Here is a 23,626-nt window from a genome sequence, read left to right on the forward strand (position 1 = left end):
CTCGGCGTACAAAGCTTTGTATATTTCTGAGTTTGGAGCTTGGTCGCTCATGTTTGGGAGCGAGTGCAGAGCGACACGGTGCACACGCAGAGCAGAGAGGGTCTCGTTCGGGTGCGCCGGGGTGAACGTCTTGGGTGTGAGTGCAGGAGACTGTAGTCTGTGTCTGACTCTGAGACTGAAATGGTTTGGAATCACGCCCAAATTGCCTTGGTAATGGTCATGTGTGTTCCGGAATAAGTGTCGCCGGGGACATCAGTGTGACGTAATGCTAATTCAAAATTTAGAATGGAGTGGTCATGCCTCACAAGAGGGTCCCGGGTTTGATTCCCAGGGTGGAGGGGCCTTTCTGTGTGGAGTTTGTGTGTTTTCCCCGTGTCTGTGTAGGTTTCCTTTGATTGACTGCTTGATTGATTGATTGATAGATATGTTGCTACGTCATAAGAGCAACTGCAGTGGTAAAACTTTAAGCATAAACAGACCACATGCTGACAATAACAAATGCTCTCCTTATGATCGGCTGGACATTGACTGCTGTGGGATGTCTTTGGAAGCCTTTGGAAGAAGACTAATGTTTTATTTACTTATAGGGTTGTTAAGTGTGACAACATCACACAGAATAACAGAGAAACTTCCAGGTCCTAACTGTACAAAGTTCCCTTGACAAACACTGTAAAAACAGCGATTTTCACATGATCTGCTGAATTAAAAAGTGTTTTGTACATAAATATAATAGTAAATGTACTATTTCTACAGTCAAATTGAATACACAGTATGTGGGCCTATATGTTTAGCCTTCATTGTGTATGAGAAGTGAGAAGTGCATTGTGTAAAAAGAAGGGAAAAAAAGGTGTGATCATTGATTAAATAAACGAAATGCATTTTTAAAGAAAACCCAGTAAATGTAAATCAGTAAATGTCATTTTGCGGTGTGATCTGATGTTTAAAAGGAGTATTGCTGCAAGCACTACAGCAGCTTAATGGAACAGCACACCGTTTTTCCATGCTGAGATATGTTCTCTCAGAATTCCTTAGGAGTGAAGATATTATTGTGCAGACGTCGAAGTGCTCCTAAGGTATTGTTACGCCTTATAATATAGTGCCCCTTTTTTTATCCGCTTAGAAAATCAGCATGTTTATTTAGTGTAGCTATACTTGGATCGTGTAACCGTATGTAGATAGGGAAAATGTGGAAGAGTTTGGTCTTCGCTTCAAACTTCACCCACGTTTGGGTCCATTGGAATATGCTGGGAGAAGCTAAATGCTAGCAACATCTTTGGTCTTTTTGCATGACTGAGTGCATGTTTAAAGACCAGACATGTACACATCAACTCGTCTAAGCTCAGGTAAGAACACATCTCAGTGTGCAAAAACGGTGGCCTATTCCTTTAAATTCAGCAAAATCCCATTATAGTGAATAGAGCTAAAGTTCCATTGGACCCGGAAGTAGCACGCTGACATCATTAAGGGTAAGGTTGATATCGACATCGATCGATCACCACTTAACAAGAGGATTGATAGACAAGCTGGTAATGTCCTGCTCCCAGCAATTTGAAATGAAATGTTGCCATGTCAGCTTTGTCTAACAATTTGTTAGTCATGAGGAAAATGAGCAAACAATTTCAATGCGGCGAGCCTGTTGAGCTGCAGGCTTGACTCAGAAGGGAGAACAGGTAATACATGAATACACGATCAATAAAGAAATCATTTTCGTTTGCTGCGTGAGCTTCAGCACTTCTGCCTCCTTTTCCTAACCCCTGTCAGGACCGCAAACAAGAAAGACGATCAAGTTACTTAAAGATTCTTTTTCTGTGGGCAGTGTGTGAATTACCATCATTGAAGCTCCTCTCATTTCATTATAGAAGTTTTCATCTGGTCTGAATTTTAGCCTTTTGCTCTCTCATTCTGCTTAATTTGACACGTGTTGTCCTTTTTACACCTGTGACAAAGCCATTTGCCTTTTTGGTGAAGATAGACCGTGCTCTGAGTTGTATTATGTGGTAGTTTTGAGGCCATCTGGTGGTGAAACTGCACAATGCAATTACTAATAAGTCGCATCGTGGAAACATCAATCACTGCAATTGTATTTGAAAATGTTCCTCTTTTTTCAAATTATCGCTATAGTTATTCACTTCATTTTCCCCCCGCATTCTACTACTATTGCTCTTTGAGAACCCTCAGTTGATATGTTTGGTAGCTGTGAACATATCGCGTTTCTGCATCTCCTAATCGCTTTGAGAATTTCTTCCTCGACTGGCCATGAAGAATGCTCTGTTCTCAATGATATCAGATTAAACTGTGCTGTTTCCTTTTGCAGTTTACCTCGGCAGAGATTTAGCACAAGAGGTAATTTATTAGGCCCAAACAGCTAGTTCTTAAATATGATGAAGGCGTTTTGAGGGTCCCTTCTTGCTCTGGGCCCTGGTTAAACCCTTTACCCCCTTAGTCGCATTGGTCCTTATATTAGGCTGCCTTTCACACGTGTTCGCTGTGGCATTGTTTCTATGAACTTCTGCAGTATCAAAACATTTATTTCCATTCCTTTTTGTAGTATTTTTCACCAAAAGCTTATCAACGATGGGCGAGTCGGACCACTGGGCAAAGCCTTCTCCTGCACATCACAGGGATCTTTATTGGGGTTAAAGTCTGGACATGGGGTGCCAATAATCCATGTGTATGTTTGTTGAAATTGTTTGGTTTGTGTCCCCTTCCTTTGCCCTTTAAAGAGGAAGCCACTAAATTGAAATGTTGGTGGGGGTACAAGCTCTTCCCTAATCTTCCTAACACATATCAGTAGCATCCCCAATTCTTCACAGGGACATGTTTATAGGCACATTTCACGGGGTCACTTTTTAGGGTCATTTTCTCAAGAATGCTGGAAAACTATCCTGCAAGTTCATGCAATTGATACAAATGCTTTATAATTAGATCTACAGTGTTTTCCCCACAGTTTAGTTTACAATATACTTAAGGAGAACAAAACAAATTCCATAACTACAAAAAAATAAAATAAATCAGGCTTTATTTTTTGGGGCCGGGCAGTGTTCAGTTCTTCTCTCTTTATGCAATACCTAAAGCTACAACAGGAGGGCAGCACTCACATACGTACTCACATAACATAGCATTGTTTAAAGCAGTACTAAGTAACTTGTTTACCTTAATAAATCCTTTCTGTAGTCCCCCTGGGGTTAATACAAAAAATCATGTACAGTTGTTGAAATGTGAAAACATGTAACTAACGTGACTGAAATTAATAAATAAATAAAATAAAAATACAGCAGGTGTTAAAGGCCCCTGTGAACTGAAACTTTTTTTTAAAACTCGCATCAAACGCTTGATATACAATACATATAAGAGTTTGGAGCTAATTACATCATGTCTCCACTAATGTGCTGTGTTTATCCCCATCCTTATTATTTTATTTTATTATATTAAGTGAAACCAGTTTATTATGACCTAAAGAACGTCAGCTTTCTGTTCTGAGGGAAACTTATGCAGAGAACTGCATTATGGGAGTTGCCAGGTGACCAACTCCTGCCCACAAGACGTCCTCTCCCAGAGCGCAGTACATAGGGCGGCCACTAGAGGGCCCCCTACCAACATTCTTGCTTGGGGCCCCTTGGTACCCTTGCTACGTTACTGGATATGTTCTTACCTCAGCTTAGATGAGTTCATTTGTACCTGTCTGGTCTTCACGCGTGCCCTCAATCACGTAAACACAGCACAGACGGCGTTAGCATTTAGCCTCTCCTGCTCTCCTCTATAGATAGAAGCTACCAAGCTCTTCCACGTTTTCCCTATTTAAACATGGTTACGTGAAGTGTTGCACGATAAAGTATAGTTACACAAAATTAAACAATGTGGATTTTCTAAGCAGATAAAAAGGTCTTACAATATAATTCCCCTTTTTATCCGTGAAGACCAGACAGGTACAAATGAACTCGTCTAAGGTAAGAACATATCTCAGTATGCAAAAACGGTGGCCTGTTCCTTTAATGGGATGATTGGGGGTCTTTCATCTCCCCCTGGTGTCTCTGGTCAGAAAACCACAATTGCAAGTTCGCTGCGACCGGGCAGGGGCCATGAATACACACTATAGGAATCACGATGAAGAAGCTAAGAGGCTAACGGGCAAAGCTAACTGCAGGCTAGCGCCACTTAGACAGTATTTACAGCCAAGTTTCAGTAAAAAAAAAAGATCTCTATTGAGTGACTGGATGTACAATATCCGTCTTTGTCTTTTCTGTCAGTGTAGTATTTACCCTCATGGACAATTAATGAGTAAAAAAACATGCTACGACACCTGCAGTGGCGCTTATGGCCTCTGGGGGCATGAGTTACTTAATACTTCTTTAATTGGTTAATTGAATAATCTTTCATTTTGTTCTTCTAGCATGAAACAAACACACGCAATTTGTTAATAGATTTATTTCCGAAGCAGAGAAGTCCAGACAGTGAAAACTGAAAGTATGGTCTGTTTTTATATTTACAACCCATTTGTTTTTTAGTTTCAGATAAAATGTGTATGTTAATGAATATATTAAGATATTTCCCCAAATAAACTAATAGCAGTCGCATTTGTAGATTAAAGGGGAACAAATAAAGTCACTACAATCATTACAAATATGAAGCATCTCAACTTGTTAGTATGTTTACTATTATGGAGTCCATAAAAAAGATAAATAAAGATAGATGACAAATGAGTTATGAAAAAATGCTTTTACATGTCAAACAATGATTGCATTTTTGCCTGAGATGTTTAATTTCCCTATAAATACGCATCTTAATTCATGGATTTTTAAGGATTCCATAAGTAGCAAACAATCTTCGGTCTAAAATATTGCACTTTGCACTTAGATACATGCTACACAATTACAGGAATGGTACTAACACGAACACAAGTAGAAATTCCAGTTTGTTTTTACAAAAGCGAGCGCTGGTGGAGCTGGTCGGGCGAGTCATGGACGGTGCTAGGAATGATTTATGGTCAGTGCACTGTGGAAACAGTGTCAGGTTTTAAGTGGACTTGGAAACAGCAGATAGAAATAAATACGTATATAATTATAGAGCGGTCTTTACTTAGATGAAATCCAATTAGAGCAGCTCTTTATGAAAATGTATTTATAGTCAGGAATATAAAAATGGGGGGGGTTTTTTCGGTAAAAGTTTGTATTATTATCACCTTTTAGCCACATTCATAGTGGTCGATGGACAGTACTAGAACTTCAACAACAAAACACTATTTACACATTATTTTTGGTGAAACTTCATGATCTATTTCGGAGACTCCTTCATAAGAACGTTTACAAGTATGAATGAAAGTGCAGATTATACTATCGATGCATAGGCCTAGCTGTAGTGTATATATTTGGATAGATAAAAGTCTAGCGTCTAGTTTTCGTCTGCGTCGAGCAGCGTTTTCATGTCCTCCGCTCTTTTCTTCCTGGTGAAGTGGCACACGAGGATGACCATGACGATGACGGAGATGAAGAAGGCGCAGGAGAAGATTGCAGTGGCGATGTGGGAGCTGAGGAGGTCTCGTATGTGGCGGTAATTAAACCCTTCATCTTTGCGCCCCCAGTCGCCCGCGTCCATGAGTTCGGAGGTGACGGCAGGCGTCGTGGTGGGGGAAGAAGGAAGGGGGGAGGAACTGTTCACTGGAACGAAAACGTGCACATCTATGTCAGCGTTTAAAGGTCAGAGAGCTACTTTGAGGATCCTTTAAGTCCGTTTAAACATTCACCTGTTGCCTGAACGTTGGCTTTCCCCCGGACTTTCGTTTCCACCGGAGCTGCGGTCTTCGGTTCTTGTTCAGCCACGAATCCCGAGGCCGCCTCACTGTTGGAGGTGGGTAGACAAGACAAAACATTTAAGCAATTCAATTCTAAACACCCGCCTTCACCGAGCACGTTTCCTCAAGTTCAGCTTTACCCAAATCTCAAAGCTTCTCGACTGGAGCTCACAGCCTCATTTGAGAGCTAAGACCAACAAAACTCATCAAAGATTTTTCCTCACGGTGGAAAAATCTTTGTCCGTGTTTTGTTGCTTTTCCATCACTTTTTTGTCGCCTTCTTTGTTGCTCACTTCTTTCCTCTTATTTTTGTGCTATTTTGACACGTTTTTTGTTGCTTTTACATCACTTTTTCATTGCTTTCGTTCATATACGTCTTGTTTTTGTCGCTGTGACGACGCTTTATTCAAGAAGCTTTTAGATTTGGTTAGAGTCGTGCTGGAGAAATGATGTTTAACTTTACTTTAACGGAACAGGCCACCGTTTTTCCATACAGAGATATGTTCTTACCTGAGCTTTGAGGAGTTGATGTGTACCTGCCTGGTCTTTGTGCGTGTCCTCAGTCACGCAAAACGACCAAAGATGTTGTTAGCATTTGGCCCCTCCCAATGTAACCTACAGCTCCAAACGGGGGTGTAGTTGGAAGCTCTCACGCTCTTCCATGGGCACGCACAAAGACCAGACAGGTACGCATCAACTCGTCTAAGCTCAGATAAGAACATATCTCAGTATGGAAGAACTGGGGCCTGTTCCTTTAAATTTCATATTTTTCAGTCACGCAGTATTCCCTCAGTTACATATTACAAATTTGGGATTCTAAAACTGTAATACAGGGAATTTTAAGTATCATATTAGCATGCCCACAAATAGCGATATGTTATTTTCCAGCCTGGACTCGTATTTTAGCCTTAGCCTTGATCCCCTTGATGACCCCCTAGAATATTTATACTTCAAATGATATTACTCAAGTGCCAAGTATTATAGATAAAACTCAATTAAGATTAGAGCTGCACGATGTGGGAATAACCATACTTAAAAACGATAATAATAATAAATCACGATGAAAACAAGGCTGGAAAGGAAGTTAGAGAATTAAGAAGGAAGTCATTTTTTTATGTTTTTGTTTCAGGCTATCTTATAAGATGTGTAAATCGTGCTCAGATGAGGACCTCAGTGATTTCGTGTGGAGGCACAACGCCCACCTCTGATCGTTATCGGGGAAGGCGTCCCCCACGAAGCGGAAGGGCCCCTGGGTGATCTGGTGGTCCGCGGTCTCCTTGGCCAGCCCTCGCCGCCGCCTGCGTCTGGCCTGGTTGGCGTTTTCCACACAGCCCTGAGAGCACCTGGAGTACGGGCTGTCCTTCTCGCACAGGATGACGGAGCACGTGATGTAGACCTACAGAGGAGAGCCACAGGATCAGAATAGCGAATGAATCCTTGTGTTCCCTCACAATAAACTGGCTCCTTTTAAACCCGCACTACCTGAACTACTCACACAGTTAAACAGTTTTAGGACAATCACACGGGCATTTAGCCACTGGGATGGATTGGATCAAAACACAATGAATTGCAAACCAAACGCCGCAACATTAGTAACCCCTCGGACCCCCAGACCAAGTGAAAGTTAAATAGCTTGAAAATCATGGAGGAGATTCTGTTGGTGTTGCAGGGAAATGCGTGGCTTACCTGGTCGTAGTCTCCATTGAACTTGAAGGCCTGAACTTCAAAATTGTAGGCTGTCTCTTCTGACGATTTAACTATCAACGTTTCATCTTTCTTACAGCTGCAACACACAAGGAGCATAGAGTTAACTCACGGTAACTCCTTCAGTCTGCCAGGTAGTTCGAATAATGTGAGATGTAAAAAGTAAGTCTTAACTCCTGATTTCTGAGCATGCGAAAAAGGAAAGCAGCTTAAAGGAACAGGCAACGTTTTTTTCATACTGAGATATGTTCTTACCTGAGCTTAGACGAGCTCATGTGTACCTGTCTGGTCTTTGTGCGTGCCCCTAATCACGCAAAACGACCAAAGATGTTGCTAGCATTTGGCCTCTCCCAACATATTCCTATAGCTCCAAACGGGGGTGAAGTTGAAAGCGACCAAGCTCTTCCACGGGCACGCACAAAAACCAGACAGGTACGTATCAACTCGTCTAAGCTCAGGTAAGAACATATCTCAGTATGGAAAAACAGTGGCCTGTTCCTTTAAATTACTGCAAAAATAACATTGTCGATGTCTCGCTGAGCATTAGGAGAAAGTTTGATCACATTTAACCTGGACTGGTCCACCGTGCGGCTTTAACCGCTCCAGACTTACCCATCCTTGATCAGATCGTAGGACAGGCTGTTATCCGGGTTGCTGTCCGGCGTGGCCTTGCACGACTGTACGAACAGAGTCACATCCTCCAGATCCGACTGGGCTTGAATGCTCATGAAGATCATCTGGAACAGCTTCACCTGCACCGGGTACTCGTCGGCCAAGACCTTCTTGGTGAAATTTTCGTCTTTGTAAATCTCAAACGTGTATCCGAAACTGCCGAACGTGGACTCTGTGAAGATGTAGTCGTCCTGGTGGAGGTTGAAGAAGGTGGAGACGCTGATGAATTTGGGGAACTGGCACGAGAAGCCGATCTTCACCCTCTTCCGTCGGGTGATGACTTCGCTGGGCAGTTCAAAGGAGTCGATCTCGTTGGAGAAGACGATGTAGTCACCCTTGTCCTGAAAATGTGCAAATACAGAATCATCAGAACTGTTTGAGTTTTATTTTGAGAACCTTTCACAATACTCAAAGTACATTCCCAATATTTGTGCTTTAAACATTTTGTTGTGTGTGCATTGCAGGTTGTGAGGATGTGACAGTACAGCCTTTGCTATAAGTTTAGTTGTAACAGTTTAATAATTGGTTTCGCTGCCCCACAGGCTCCAGGGAACACTGCATGGCACCATTGTTTTGTCAGGACATTTGAACTTAACGTTTGTGTGAGCTGGCCTTGCATGAAGTCTCCTCGCGCAGCACAGAGATTCCTATGTGCGTTGTATCATCGCTTGCATTTCTATAGCTCTTCTTCATCGTTCTCATTGAATGCAGGTCATTTTTGTCCACTGTGTGAATAAAATAGCGGCGCAAATACTGTATAATGCCGTTCAGTCACACACAAACTCATCCTCTCTGACAATCAAGATGCTGGGAATGTGTTAGGAAAGTTAGAAAGGAGTTTTGACCAAGCATTTCCTTCTGTCACTGTTGAAAATGTGGAAACTATAGCTACAGGACCTTTAACAACAGCAAATCATACAAACAGGCAAATCTGTGGCCTAATAATACATAACTGTCTTTGTGTACTCTCTGTAGGGCGCTTTGCTTTGCTTTACCAGGATAGAAAAGCAAATAACACACCTGAATTCTGGTCCCACAGGCGCCGAAGGACATGGTGCCCATGATGTGTGTGCTGTTGGAGGTGAGAGAGCAGGACTTGTCCAACAGCATCAGGTAGTTCTTATCGATTCCTGGCATCGAGGCTATCTCCAGGCTCACCGTCATCTTGTTGGCCTCGCAGGCCACGTCAGCTTTTCCTGTATATCACAATACATTTGATCAAGTAAGTAAACGATCAACAGCTAAAACGGCTTCACGCTAACCATCACTTACATATATAGTTACAAGAGGTTGGTCTATTTACTGTACACAAAAACTACAATTGTTCAAAAACATTACAACAAACAACATACTAAAATATAGCCTTTACAGTACTGATGAGGTTCTTGAACGAGTTACATTCGACTATTGAAATAAACCTCGGCTTAGACATCATGCTTTCCTCTCCAGTCGCTGTCATCTAATTTTACTCCAAATTCAAATTTAAGATTCAAAAAGTATGTGATTTAACAAACCCACGACAATAACTGAGAATGAGTTTAGATCACAATTCTAATTCAATTTTAATGCACAGTTATATTTTTTTATATTAAGGTCAAAAAGGTCTTTTTGGCAATAGTTTTCTCTTTGAAGATAATGGTGCATAGTTTTTTTTTAACTCCATAAAGCCTTTCTATAACAGCTTCAACCCATAGGCATAATAAATAGAACTGACCTTGAGTGATGGTGGCTTTGGTCACCACTATGACGACACACCTCATCTCTGATTGGCTGGAGGACAAAACAAAAGGATTAAATTGCTTAACTGTAGTAAATGTTGTAATGACCACTACTTATCTGCAGGCTTAAGTTGTCGTGTGTAGTGACATAATGGACTGTGTCGTATTGTCTTATATGCCACTTTTCCAGTGCACAGAATGTTGTTTGGCAAACTTCCTGTTAGCCAGTAAAAACTACTTCCTGTCAACATCTTAACATTATTTTTATATATATATATATATATATATATATATATATATATATATATATATATATATATATAATATTAAAACTTCAAACTTCAAAATCAAAACAATTTTCAGATTGTAGCTCTATTTGAACATTTGTTAGCAACAAATTAAGGTTAGCCTTTAGGATCAAGGCTTAACACTGGCAGTTATAACACAGTGAAGTATCTACATCTTGTGTAACGTTTTTAACATGTTGTTATCAATGATCCAACAGATGCATATTTTCATGTACTGTTTTATTGTGCTGCATATTTACGGCTAACGACTAGCTAAAACACGACAGGAAATAGTCATTACCCTATACTAGGAAGTTAGCATTCTGTGTGGTCAAGAGCCCCAACCACTTAACCTACACTGGTAATGATCGACTTAGACATTTGTGAATTTTCCTAATAAAACGGCCTTTAATCCATGCAGAAAATATGCAAAGTAGCAAATTAGCACATGTGGAAAGAGTAACCAAAACATTTAATCAAGTAAATGCAATGCTAACAAAACAAAATTAATAAGTAAATGAATTAATAAGAAATCAAAGTATGTGGTAAAAAATACTACTTGAGAAGTGAGTAACAGTAAGTTATTGGGGTAAAAGCCTGATTTGTGTCACAGCAGTGTTTTCAACAACAGCAGTTCAAACAATTGAATACTCTCATAGAATAAAAAAAAAGAGTCTGATCAAACTGTTGTAAGAATGAGTACTTCAAAAAGTTACTCAGATTATGTTCACTTAAGTAAATGTACCTGAGAATGACATGCCTCAGTACAGTGCATTCTAGAATATGAAAATGTCCAATAGATGGATCCTAATTCACTGGTTCTCAAAAGTACCACCTCATTAAATGTTAAACCTTCCAAGCAGCACCAGGCCTAGATCTCGGTCATATCAGGGCTAAACCGGGTCTGAAAAGGATCTAAAATGAAGCTAAATGGATGTAATCCGTTTGACTCACGTTTCGTCCGTCTCTGCGGTGAAACAGACGGGCACATGTCTGTACAGATCCTCAAGCTGCGGTGTCCAGCTCAAAGTCACCTCCGCTTTCCCGTGTGTGTTGTCTTTGAACACTTTGGTCATGCCGTGTGGGCCGCTGATCTGGAAGTCACGAATGCTGCAAATAGAGAATTTAAAATTACCCTCAATATTTTGATTTGGGCTATTTCCTGAGAGAATGTCATGCTTCCATTTAACCCTGTCCTTATTTGCTTGACGCTTGTGTCGTTATTATCAGGGTTTCCTTTGAATTATCTCACACTCTCTGGCGCAGAGTTTCAGAGGTTCAAGGTGCTCAAGGAAACACTGACAACATCTAAATCCAGTCTGGCCAATTATCGAAATCAATTATTGCATATTGTTTGATTATGATGATGTAATACACCACAATCCCCCCGAAAATACATAGGATATAGGGCCTTTAAGTTTAAGTACTGAAGTATTTGTAGTAGATAAACTTAAATATGAAGATCGCGCCAGAGCACTGAAATTATAATAGATCCATGACCAGTACAGCAACAAGATGTCATGAGTCCATGGCATTTACAGTATATCGCCATACCGCCCCCTACTGTTCTGGAGTGTCTGTTAAAATGCTATTTTAAACTTTTGTTGGAGCGGAGTAGAAAGGAGTACAGAACCTTTACTCAAATCAAGTACAAATCCTTAAAAACTTGACTTTATTACTGACCACCTCTGAGCTCAATCAATCCAGTCCATTTCAAACACTCTGAATTAACGTAATGTCGTTCATTTTGAGGTTGCTTACATGTTGTGGTGCGCCTGGGCCTCCGCGTGGAAGGTCAGGGGTTGTCCCACTGAGGAGTAGAGCAGCTCCTCCTGTGAGGGCGTCTTCGACAGGAACATGGGCTGGACATGTCCCAACTCACATCTGGGCAGAGGGGCCAGCACTGCAGCGTGGGAGAGGGGCAAGATTAGGAAAAGGAATGGAGAGAGAAAGCTTTTTTGTAGCTATAACAACAGCAGACGAAGTCGACAGATGGAGAATTGTGGGAAACCAACAGAACAAAACACTAGACTATGTCATTTCAAAGTTTAAGGGAGAGTAGTAAGTAAGTAGTAAGCACTATTTTCTGCAAATCTAGTAGAGAGTTCGCTTGGACTTCACATTGTTGTACAATTGAATTCGCTTTCCTCATAAAAAACTGCAACTCTAGCTCGAATCCCAACACACAGCTCTCTCTGGCGTTTACCTTCGAGCGTGAAAAGCACTTTGACGGTGCAGAGCGGGTCGAGGTCCTCGTCAGACACATCGAGCTCCTTCACCGTCCCGTCCGGATACGACACATTGATGCTCCTGATGGGATAGTCCTCCAGCAGCACCTCAAAGACATGCACCCCCACACTCGCAGTCCCACTGGGGCTTAGGGAGCATTTGTTCTGGGGGGGAGGAGTAACCAGAGAAATTATATTTACAGTCACTTCTGAAGCACTTTAGAATAACTACGCATGACTGAGCATATGTAATGTATGCATTGGTAAAATACTAACCATGTTGCTCTGCTAGCACACAAAGTAGTAGTTTTTGTTTTGTTTTTATAGAGGGATTTTTTTTCTTAATAACCTATATTCCTATATCCCTCGGCTGATTCACAGAGTTTTGAATCCCCCCAAAAAACATCTAGACAACTGTATAACTATGGTAAATATTTTGACCTCTCTACCTTCCATTTTGTCAAGCTCTTATAAGTGTGTCCGATTCGATGCATGAAATGAATAATGGGTACACACAACAATAGTAAATGGCCATAATGAGCTTGGTTTACCTCGTCCAACACAATGTTCGCTGTTGTGCTGGTCACAAGTCGACATTTCACCTCATCTCCGTCCGGGTCGTGAGCCAAGAGACGAACCTTGGTGAAGCAGTTCTGAGGCACTCTACAAAAACACGGCAAATAAACAAATTCAATAAACCAAAGGAAACATGCTGGCTTGGCCTTGCAAACACAAGCTTCATATTTATTTCCCTGAGTGCCTGATTGAATGATGTGACATGTTTTTGCTTCTCTTTTGTTCCCCTTTGACTGGCAGTAATTGGCTTAGAGAAACAATTTATGCGTGCGGGAATAACAATTGAAATCTTTAGCCTGGCCAGTCAGACAACATGCTTTTCCATTTCAATACAAAGACTTATAGTCTGGGAACTGGTCTCTCTGAGCGTTCCAACGGGCATGATTGACAGGCGGATTAACCAATCGGAAAAACGCATAGTTTGTTCCTATCAAAACAAACAAGGCGATGAAATGACAAAGAGCCGATGCAAATCACACAGAGGAGTGAGACACATTGGCGACTTCTGCTGAATCAATGGCCAAGTGTTGTTAAGAACATGAGAGAAGTTATACAAGTTCCAATTTGTTTTGAATGATATGCAGATGTATGAGAGAGAGAGTCTTCTGCACTTGAGGGACAGATTGTACATAACTAATTGGATGGACATCTCTGTGGTGTAAATCTGACCTGAGCAAGGCGACAGTGGTCGAGACGGGGCAGTGGTTGATGCTGTGGGTGTCCAAGCGAGACGCCAGGTCCATGCGAGCCATGGTGCTCCAGTCCTGTACCTTTTCTGTGTTAGACAACCAACAGCAGCCGTTGGCACTGAGGAACGGACAGAACGAGACAACAAAATCAGGGAGCAGCCAGAAGACACAGAACAAAGCAATAACAAAAGTACAACAAGAAACAGTCCCTGTAGTCTGAGACACAATACACAATGTCTCCTGCTATGCTCTCATGGTCCACGCCTCGTACATAGTGTGACTTCAGGATGGTTTTATTAGCCATCAGTGTGTTCTTTTTTTGTTTTGCTTGATGCTATTGTGGTGACTAGACGGCTTGTGGGCTTTGAAATCCCTCGTAACAATGAGTGAGATCCATTCTTGGTACATCATGTTCAGTATTTTTTTATGACAGGTTAATTCCAGAAAGTCGTGTTTGAGTCAAAAGGCTTAGCATCAGGCAGGCTTCATTCTCTCCACACTTCTCTCCACACACCCAGATCATACCAGAGCTGTTTCTCACTTCCGGTAGACTTTACAGATACAGTGCTATAGAGCCCCCCAGTGCGGATTGTTTCACCTTAAATTGGCAACAAAGTTAAGAGGCTTTTATGGTTTCCTCATTATTGAAATAGTCCATATTCTGAGGATTGAATACGGACTTACTCGCCCAATGGTACAGCATGGTTACACTGTGTTTAACTCTTCTGATGTAACTACTTTCTGTGCCTATTTCCTATAAAGAAGTGATAATAAACATCACTGAACACTTCAAACCAGGAAAGATAGTTAATCAGGCACTTAAAACAGAACAAAAATAATGTTGGTGTGTTTGCTTCACCGGACTACACCCCCAGCTGCTCAGTTAGTGGCCATTTTGTTCATTTAGTGTCATCTTTGTGTACTAGATATAAAGTTCTTATCTTATTTCATCATATCTTAACGTCTTAACGACCACCTGACATTTTCTCCAGTTTGGCTTCACGCAAATCTAAAAGTGTCTGGAAAAAAGTGTTAAAAAAAACAAGGATAAAAACGCCGAAAAGCAACATAAAAAAAAGTGATGGAAAGAGCCAAACAAAAACGAAACAAAAAGCGGCAAAAAAAAGCAACAAAAGAGTGACAAAAGCGTGCCAGAAAAGCAGCAATAACACAACAAAAAAGTGAGAAAAGAGTGTCAAGAGCAACAAAAACATGACGAAAACATGTATTGAAGAAAATAGGCCTTAGTTTTCAAATGAGGCATTACACTGTTGCTCTCCAGTCAAGAAGCTTTTAGATTTGGGTAAAGCCGAACTGGAGAGAATGTGCTCGGTTCAGGCTGATAGTTAGGGTTTAGTCCTCTTTTAGACCTGATTCAACCCATGTTTTGCCCCGGCATCATCCTGTTATAGTCTGGGTTTCGATCTGGTTTAACTCAGAGAGCAAATGTTTTCTTTATAGCACCGTGGCTGTCGTCAGGGAAATGGGTCATGCATTTGGTGGGAGGAGTTGAAGTGCATAGTATGTGGCCTGTTTTTCTTCTGAAGTTTGTTACAGTTCATTGTTGCATTTGGCATCATAAATAAATAAAAAATTGCGATCTGGAAAGATTTTTTTCCAGAAACGGCCCCCGATGTCTCCCGCGGTGTTGCTCTGACCTGAGAGACACAGATTTGGCGTTGGCCGCGAGTTCGGTGGTGGTTTCCTGCTCGATCTGGCACCAGCGTTTTTGGCCCGTGCCATCGGTGTCCGTCTCCTGCGCTGTGCCCGCGTTGAGGCTGCTGCACACGCCGCCCTCACAGGCGTACGACACCTGGCTCTCACAGGACGAGCGGCCATTCTCTCTGCTCACCAGAATCAGCTGAAACACACCAGATGGGCAGCGCGGTTGAGTAAAGTTAATATCTTTTGTGAGGGCTACAACTAGGACTAAATGTTCAGATGCTTCTGTCATTTGAGGCAAAATGAGAGGAATGGAAAACGACCCTAATGACGGTTTTATTTACACTCAACAGAGATCCATTTGCAACCCACAAAAACATCCCGAAGTTACAAAAAGTGGAGTGAAAATGAGTGAAGGTTCTGTATCTGTTGTTTATAGTTTGATTTCTATAATGTGAAATCACACTCAAATGCATGTACTTGAGTAGATGTAACTCGCCTCTGCAGGTTACAGATCATCGTTTTCAGACGCCATGTTTAGGCAAGACTCTGGCATGGGGTCCTGGGTTTAATTCCTGGACTGTGTGTGCTTTTTTAGAGAAAATCCAAAATGTTGGGTTGCTTTAGTAGCACAACGTTTTCCACAACTACTACTACCATAACTACTCCTACAGTTACTATTTCTTTTGGTCACACTGAAGACCTTGTTAGAAAAGAAACATGTAGGGCTGTCACGATAATGACTATATCAACTTATCGTTATTGTAAATGACAATATATTTTTGGGTCAATATTTATCGTCGTTTTTTTTGGCTCATGTTTCCAATTGCATTACATTGTATTCATGTTCATTGTGTGATATTTTAAGATGATGTAAACAAAGCTTACTGTCATTTTTTAAGCTTCACAGTTAGTTTCTGTGGCAATTCAAGGTCTTCAATAATATCGTTTATTGCAATATTTGTTTCTGGCTCAATATATCGAACTTCCCTCCTGGAACCGCCACCTTAACGTGGTCGAGGGGTTTGAGCACCTGAATGATCCTGGGAGCTCTGTTGTCGGGGGCTTCGTGCCCCTGGTAGGGTCTCCCATGCCAAATATGTCCTAGGTGACGGGTCAGACAAAGACTGGTTCAGAAGCCCCTTATGAGGCCCGGTTAGAATCATGAGGCCGTCCCTCCTTGGACCCACCACCTGCAATGTCATTTGGGCAGCTCCAACAGCTGCCCCCACGACCCGGTAACGGACAAGTGGGAAAAAAAAGGATGGATGGATGGATGCATATATCAAACTACCTACTACCTACTACTAATTACCCTGACAGGCCTAGAAACACACTTATTCTGTCGGGTTGCAGGATCATTCCCAGTCGGTTCCAAATTGTAGCTTAAAAGATTGCAAATGGTGAAAGCTTAAAGAAAAACACACTAATTATCTTTCCTCCATGGAGTCTTACTGTAATCCGCTAACCCTGTTGTTTGGATCTCTACAGACATGCTCTGAAATACATGTGATTCATATGTAGTCTTCCATCGTGTTTGAAATCTGCACAGCACTTCAAAAGCTAAATTGCAAATCACAATCGCAGTGTATGTCATGAAAAAACACAGCACATAACCACCTGCCTGCGTCATTGCTCCTGTTTCTCCCAAATCATCAACAGCCTCATGTCCTGCAAAAGTAGCTGTGGCGTGAATGGCTAATGCAACGTCAAGCCGTCTTTGAATGTCCGGAAGAAGCACTTTTACAAAACTTATATGCATTATCATTATACAACTGCTGTGTTTTAGCTGCACTGTTTCTTTAACAAACAGCACTATATTGGGGAGAGCCGCGATAATAGTGAGGCCTTGAGTAGATCCTGTTCATCGAGATTTCTAAAGCACTTAACCATGACCGCGAACAATGCAAGCTCCCAACCACTAACTACCTACCAACACGCACGCACAGTTTCGACATGGACATGATTGAAATAAATGCTGCAGTTATGAAGACTTTCATTTGATTGATTTTGGAAACGGGGACGATGAGAATGATGCACGACCAACTTACATGTCAAAAGAGGATATAAGATCAGTCGTGAAAATGGCTTGAATTCAGAATCAGGCGTAATTTGTAGAGTTTCGCCTTGTTCAGATTTATTTACTTGTTATTCTTCGATTATGTGTTTTATATACATATAAACTCACTACCTTCAAATTATTATTGGCTGAAATTTTGACTTGAAATGAGAGAAAAAAAACTAATGTCTCCATTTCAAAGGTGAAATTCAAACGTCTTTATTCTGTTTCAAACTGTCATTAAAAAATCCCCTGAAATCGCTAATTTAAACCATAATCCGAGCTTCCTTTGACTATCAACAGAGCGAGAGCTGACTATTCAAAGATGGCCGTCAAAAACTGTAGTGTCTTTCCCAACACTCCAGCAAAGCCAATGACTTGTGTTTGTAACAGAACCAAAACTGTCAGTAAAGACTAATACCTTGGTGTGATTTGACAAAACAGGCTTAAATACAATCCCCATACTAAATATTTTGACATTTATATTCTAAAAACACCAAGCCAAGTTCTTGCCCAAATCACATAGGCCTACGAGTCATGTGATTTTGCATTCATGTTACAAAACAATATTCTTCTTACCGGTATAGACCCATCTGTCCTCCTATGCGGCGGATGGAAAGTCAGGCTGTGTCCGTAGAAGTCTGCCGCGTGATTACTTTGTATGAAAAACGCTGATATGAGGAGTGTTAGGAGTGTACCAGCCTCCATCTTGGCGTCCGAAATCTGTCTGCGCTCTGAGCTCGCGTTGAGCTTTTGAGATGCTGTGAGAGGCGGTTTGCATTCTTGCAACAGGTTTGACCAGATCTGCCTCCACCTCCACTTACGTATCCTCCGCCTCGTTTTCAGATATGACATCCACGACAGGTGCATATAGTCTTTATTTAGCATCAAGAGATCTGGTATGTGAAAGATGAAGTGCAACCGATTTAGAGGGCATCTTTATTATTCAGGATGGTCGAATGCCCTGTTGTTCCACTCTGAGATGGAGCAAGAGCCAGGTTACACTGATATATACAAGGCAGCCAACGTGCACCACCATCACTCACTCACACAGGCAAGGTGGGTGAAGTGTCTTGCCCAAGGACACAAAAGCATGTTCCAGTTGAAACCAGGCTTTGAACCGCTCCGTGCTCTTACCATGTTACCATCATTATTTCATTATCACATAAGGAAAATCTATGAATGTTGATCCTGATCACGTTTCTGACAATGTCCATTATCCCCTGTATTTATTCAGACTCTGCATACTTGCGCTGAACACATTCAAATCTTGGGTGAATCACTGCCGAGGCCTGTGATGCTGCGATGTCATCTGACACTCAGCAATTAGTCTGTGGCGCTGCCGCTAACAGTTAAAGTTACAAACAGTGCGTACTTTTAGACATTAATAACAGGTTGCAGTGCAGCCAGTATTTTAGTGGTTAAGGCTGCCGCCATGCACTTGAACATGTTTCCAATCACCTGCCTTTAGAGGTGGAGGTGGGTCGTTACAGAGGAGTTTCTGAAGAGAACAGACTCTCTAGTGTTTGTGACCTGTGGTGTTTGGTGGAGGATGAATTCAACTTTATCTTCTATTGCCCATTGTATAATGATTTAAGAACTGCTTTGCTTGAAAATGTAAGAATCCTTATTATTATTATTATTTTGGTTGGCAGAAGGTGATACGTTGAGTTGGTTATTTAGAAATCAAATTTTTTGCTTGGCGAGATATGTGGAGAAAGCATGGACAATGAGACTGAAAGCTTTGTATCCACATTCCTGATTTTACAGTACAAACTGCAACAGTTTCAAACATCGAAGTCGATTCTTTCTTCTTTATCCAGGTTAAGAAATGTAGTTTCAAATGGATTTAAGAGGGCCGAGGCCTTTACAACTACAGTATATGAGTGAAACACATCGGTATAGTGAAGGTGTATGATCCAAAGACGCGCTCTCCACTTACTTTTTTCTTTAATACAGTATATGAGTGATTTACAGTTTGGGAAATCACTCGTATACTGAGTGATTAGTTTGTTGGTGACACAGTCTGTAAACCTTACTCAGTATAGTTGTCATTCCAGATGACAACTATTGTGTTCCTTTGCGACTGTTAATGCTGAAACTAAAATTTCATCAAAGTCCATTTGAGATGACAAAGTCAGATTCTATCATAGAATCCTTACTCAGTCTTAGGCCTTTCACTCATCCCCCAGTGCTTTTTATAACCTGTTTTGTGCATGTTTTGGTTGTGACTAAACCACTGCCACCTCCTAGCAAGAAGGTTTTAGTTGAATTCCTAGACTTGACCGGACCTTTCTCTTTCCATTTCATTGGTTTCTGTCAATGTCAATGTCATCTGGTCCCACAACACCAACGCCCTGTACAAGAAGGGCCAAAGTCGCCTTCACCTTCTGAGGAGACTGAGGTCGTTTGGAGTGAGCAGGCCTGTGCTCAGGACTTTTTATGACTCTGTGGTGGCCTCTGCTCTCCACTACGCTGCCGTGTGCTGGGCCCCAGGCAGCACAGAGCGGGACAAGAACAGACTGAACAAGCTGGTCAGGAGGGCCAGCTCCGTCCTGGGCTGCCCCCTGGACTCTGTGGAGGAGGTGAGGGACAGGAGGGTGTTAGCCAAGCTCACCTCCATCATGGACAACACCTCCCACCCACTGCACGGGACTGTAGAGGAGCTGAGCAGCTCTCTCAGTGGAAGACTGAGACACCCTCAGTGCAGGACGGAGCGCTACCGCAAAGCCTTCATCCCCACTGCTGTCAGACTCTACAATAAGACTGTGAAGTAACGCCGACTGTAACAAGTGAATTTCTCCTTTGTGAGATTAATAAAGGTTTATCTTATCTTATCTTATCTTATCTTATCTTCATCTTGTCACCTGTCAGCAGCTGCTGGCGACACAGGGACTCTTCTCCAGATCTTGAGACAGAATTTTGGTCAAAATGATAACCTACAGTGCCTCTTGAAAGTACTAATAAACCTTGAACATTTTGTCATGTTTATAACCATAAACATAAAGATTTTATTTTGAATTTTTGACTGAAAGTTCACTCACAAGAAACAGACAACTGTGAAGTGAAAGCAAAATGATACATGATTCTGTTATTTTTCAAAAAATAGAAAAGTGAAACGTGGGGCGTGCATAAGTATTCATACAGCATTTTTCTGAGTGCATTAAATTGCCTTTATAACATTCCTAATGACTGCAGAATGTTCACACCTTGGCCTGGTTAAATAGAGGCCACCTGTGTGTAATCTACTATCAGTACTATTCAGCTGTTCTTTCAGAGTGTTTTGGTCACTAAACAACATCATGAAGGCCAAGGCCGTTATGTTTGGAGCAAACCTAACACTGCTCTGAGTGCACCATCCCCAGTGTCAAATATGGAATGCTTAAAAAAAAAAAAAAAACATATTAATGTGTTAGAATGGCCCAGTCAAAGTCCTGACCTAAATCTTATAGAAAATCTGTGGAAAGATCTGAAAACTGCTGTTCACAAACGCTCTCCTTCTAATCTGACAGAGCTTGAGTTGTTTTGTAAAGAGGAATGGGCTAAAATGTCAGTCTCTACTTGTGCAAATGTTGTAGAGTCAGACCCCAAAAGACTTGCTGCTGTTATTGCAGCAAAAGGGGGTTCCACAAAGTATTCATTCATGCTGTATGAATACTTATGCACGCCCCACTTTTCACCTTTCTATTTTTTGAAAAAAAAAAAGAAAAAACAGAATCGTGTATCATTTTGCTTTCACTTCACAGTTGTCTGTTTTCTTGTGTGTGAACTTTCAGTAAAAAATTCATTATGTTTATAGTCGTAAAAATGACAAAATGTGCAAAAGTTCAAGGTGTACTAGTACTTTGGAGAAGCACAGTAATACATGTTCAGGTTGATGTGGGCAAAACGAAAGCACATAATAAAAACTATGGGAGACTTTGCTCACTTGACTCCACATAAGACTGCACATGGCCCAGGAATTTCTTGCTGCACGACAAGCTTGTTACTGACCGCTCGGGTCCGTCATTTGTGGACTGTGAATTGTTACCTAGATTTGCTGAGAAATGCGGGATGCACTTTTGACCTATGTCTCGGTCTTTTTAAGTGTCTGTTTTGGTCATTTCACAATATCTAAGCATGTACGGCAAAGAGTACCTGCAACGACGGAGGGTTTCTGGAAGATGTTATTATTTCATTCTCAGATCATTTGACGCTAAATCATTTTGACAAACATCCATATAAATGTCACCAAAGGTATTCTGTGCCCTATGCTGTTTACTCAAACAAACAACACAAGCATGGTCATAATGCTGTGTGTCTAACAAGGCCGGTCCTTTTTACATGGGGGCCACTTTGTTGTAGGTATTATACACCTATAGGTATTTTCTTCTACACTGATTCATCAAAATAGCCATGTATAACCAAACTTTTAAGCACCTTTTTTTTATTGTTTCTCTTTTCATAACACTTCCAAAATGTGACAAAAACACAGCAAAAATCCGACAAAAGCTTGCTGTAAAAGCAACAAAACAGCCACGAAAGAGGGACAAAAATGTGACGAAACTGTTTCATTAGACACAATTTTTGCTAAAACACACACACAATTATATTCAAGATTTTGCTCAAGACTGTACCCAGCTTTCTTTAGTTTGGCCATTTTTGTGACGTTTCACTTCCTTATTGCACCGACAGGAAGTGACATAGATGAAGGCAAACAATTTTAAACTGTGCAGTCTATGAGAAATGAGTCTGAACTGCTCGGGAACTTTACTTCTGTCACTTCCTGTCTGTAACTTAAAAATTCAAATAAATATAACTTCTGCCCAACATTTCCTCATTAGAATTCCTGCTTCACTGAAATAAAATGATGATCATGCAACTGATGTTATCAAAATAAGTCCAAAAACATGTAGGTCAGGATGAACGAGAGTGTGTTTGAGAGGGCGAGTGTGGGACAATGGATGACAGTGAGCCCAAGGCTACAATCCGGTGTGGCGTGTTTACATGCATGAGTCCCATGTATGTTGTTCATTAACATGAACATACAATACAATACAACCCAACCAAATAAACAAATAAATAAAGTAGAAGCATCAAAAGCATTAAAACCTGTCATACGCACTTTAAAGTGTCTGTGACTTACAGATAGGCTTTTGTAGGAGGAAAGAGCAAACATTTACTGTTACTTCAAAATGCAATTTCTCCATCGGTGAGATCAATGAAGTATCATCTTATCTTATCTTATCTTATCTTAAATAAACTTTAAGTGAAAAGTGATAAAACAAGAAGTACAGTTAACGTACTGAAGTAGGCCTACAAAGTACATGTGCTTGAGTAACTTTTTGAAGAAATTGTACTTCTTAGAGTAGTTTTATTTTTACTTCTACTTGATTAGAATAATAAGAAAAAAAGAAATAAATAATAATAATAATAATAATAATAATAATGATAAGCATCTGTACTCTTAGTAATAATAATTGTTGCTTTGTCAACTGTGAGTAAATATTTAAGTGTCAAATGCTTCATTTTGATTCACAAAATAGATGTGGATCGTCTTGTGCACTTTGTTCTTTAGAATCACTTTGTTTTTCTGTATTTTCATGCCATTTCCTTGGAATTCCATCCATCTATCTTCTTCCACTTTTCCGTTTCTGGGTCGTGGGGGCAGCTGTTGGAGCTGCACAAATCACATTGCACCTGCCCCTTATGGCTCCTCTTGCAGGAGGTGGGTCCACAGAAGGACGGCCTCACGATGAAACAGGCCTGTTGGTCTCTCATAAGGAGCTTCTGAACCGCTCTTTGTCTGACCCGTCACCTAGGACCTGTTTGCCTTGGGAGACCCTACCAGGGGCACGAAGCCCCCGACAACAGAGCTCCCAGGATCATTCAGGTGCTCAAACCCCTCCACCACGTTAAGTTGGTGGTTCCAGGAGGGGCCATTTCCTTGGAATTGTCTTTGTAAATATCACAATTTCCACAGGATTTTTTTTTAAATATTTTGTTTCACAGAATTTATGGCGTTATTGAAAATAAATCAGACTTTTCCAAACAGATCCAGTGCTCAAGTAACACTTTCTTTCATGTTTACTTACTTATGTACTTAGGTAAAATGAAGTAACATTACTTAAGTGGTCAAGTGTTTCATTCTCTCTGAGGAAACTGACTGTATATTTCTATGGACTGTACACAAACAGTCTGTTCAATGACGTGTCCGATGACGCGAAAGTCCATGGTTCACTTTTCCTCTGGGTTGGACTTTCC

General features: G+C 41.1%; 1 protein-coding gene across 1 annotated transcript; it reads right to left on the bottom strand.

The window, feature by feature from the left end:
- Nucleotides 1-5,388: 5,388 nt before the first annotated feature.
- Nucleotides 5,389-18,253, bottom strand: LOC306962400 (uncharacterized protein; the record flags this gene model as incomplete). Its single annotated transcript, XM_079555520.1, has 14 exons — nucleotides 5,389-5,654; nucleotides 5,741-5,835; nucleotides 6,991-7,184; nucleotides 7,475-7,571; nucleotides 8,105-8,505; nucleotides 9,185-9,360; nucleotides 9,879-9,934; nucleotides 11,124-11,279; nucleotides 11,931-12,072; nucleotides 12,376-12,562; nucleotides 12,949-13,060; nucleotides 13,643-13,780; nucleotides 15,321-15,523; nucleotides 17,963-18,253. 14 exons carry the CDS (start codon nucleotides 18,251-18,253, stop codon nucleotides 5,389-5,391), a joined length of 2,514 nt encoding a protein of 837 aa, XP_079411646.1.
- Between the last annotated feature and the right edge of the window lie 5,373 nt (nucleotides 18,254-23,626).

This window comes from Gobius niger (assembly GCF_951799975.1).
Source record: "Gobius niger genome assembly, chromosome: 4".
Classification (NCBI taxonomy): Eukaryota; Metazoa; Chordata; class Actinopteri; order Gobiiformes; family Gobiidae; genus Gobius; species Gobius niger.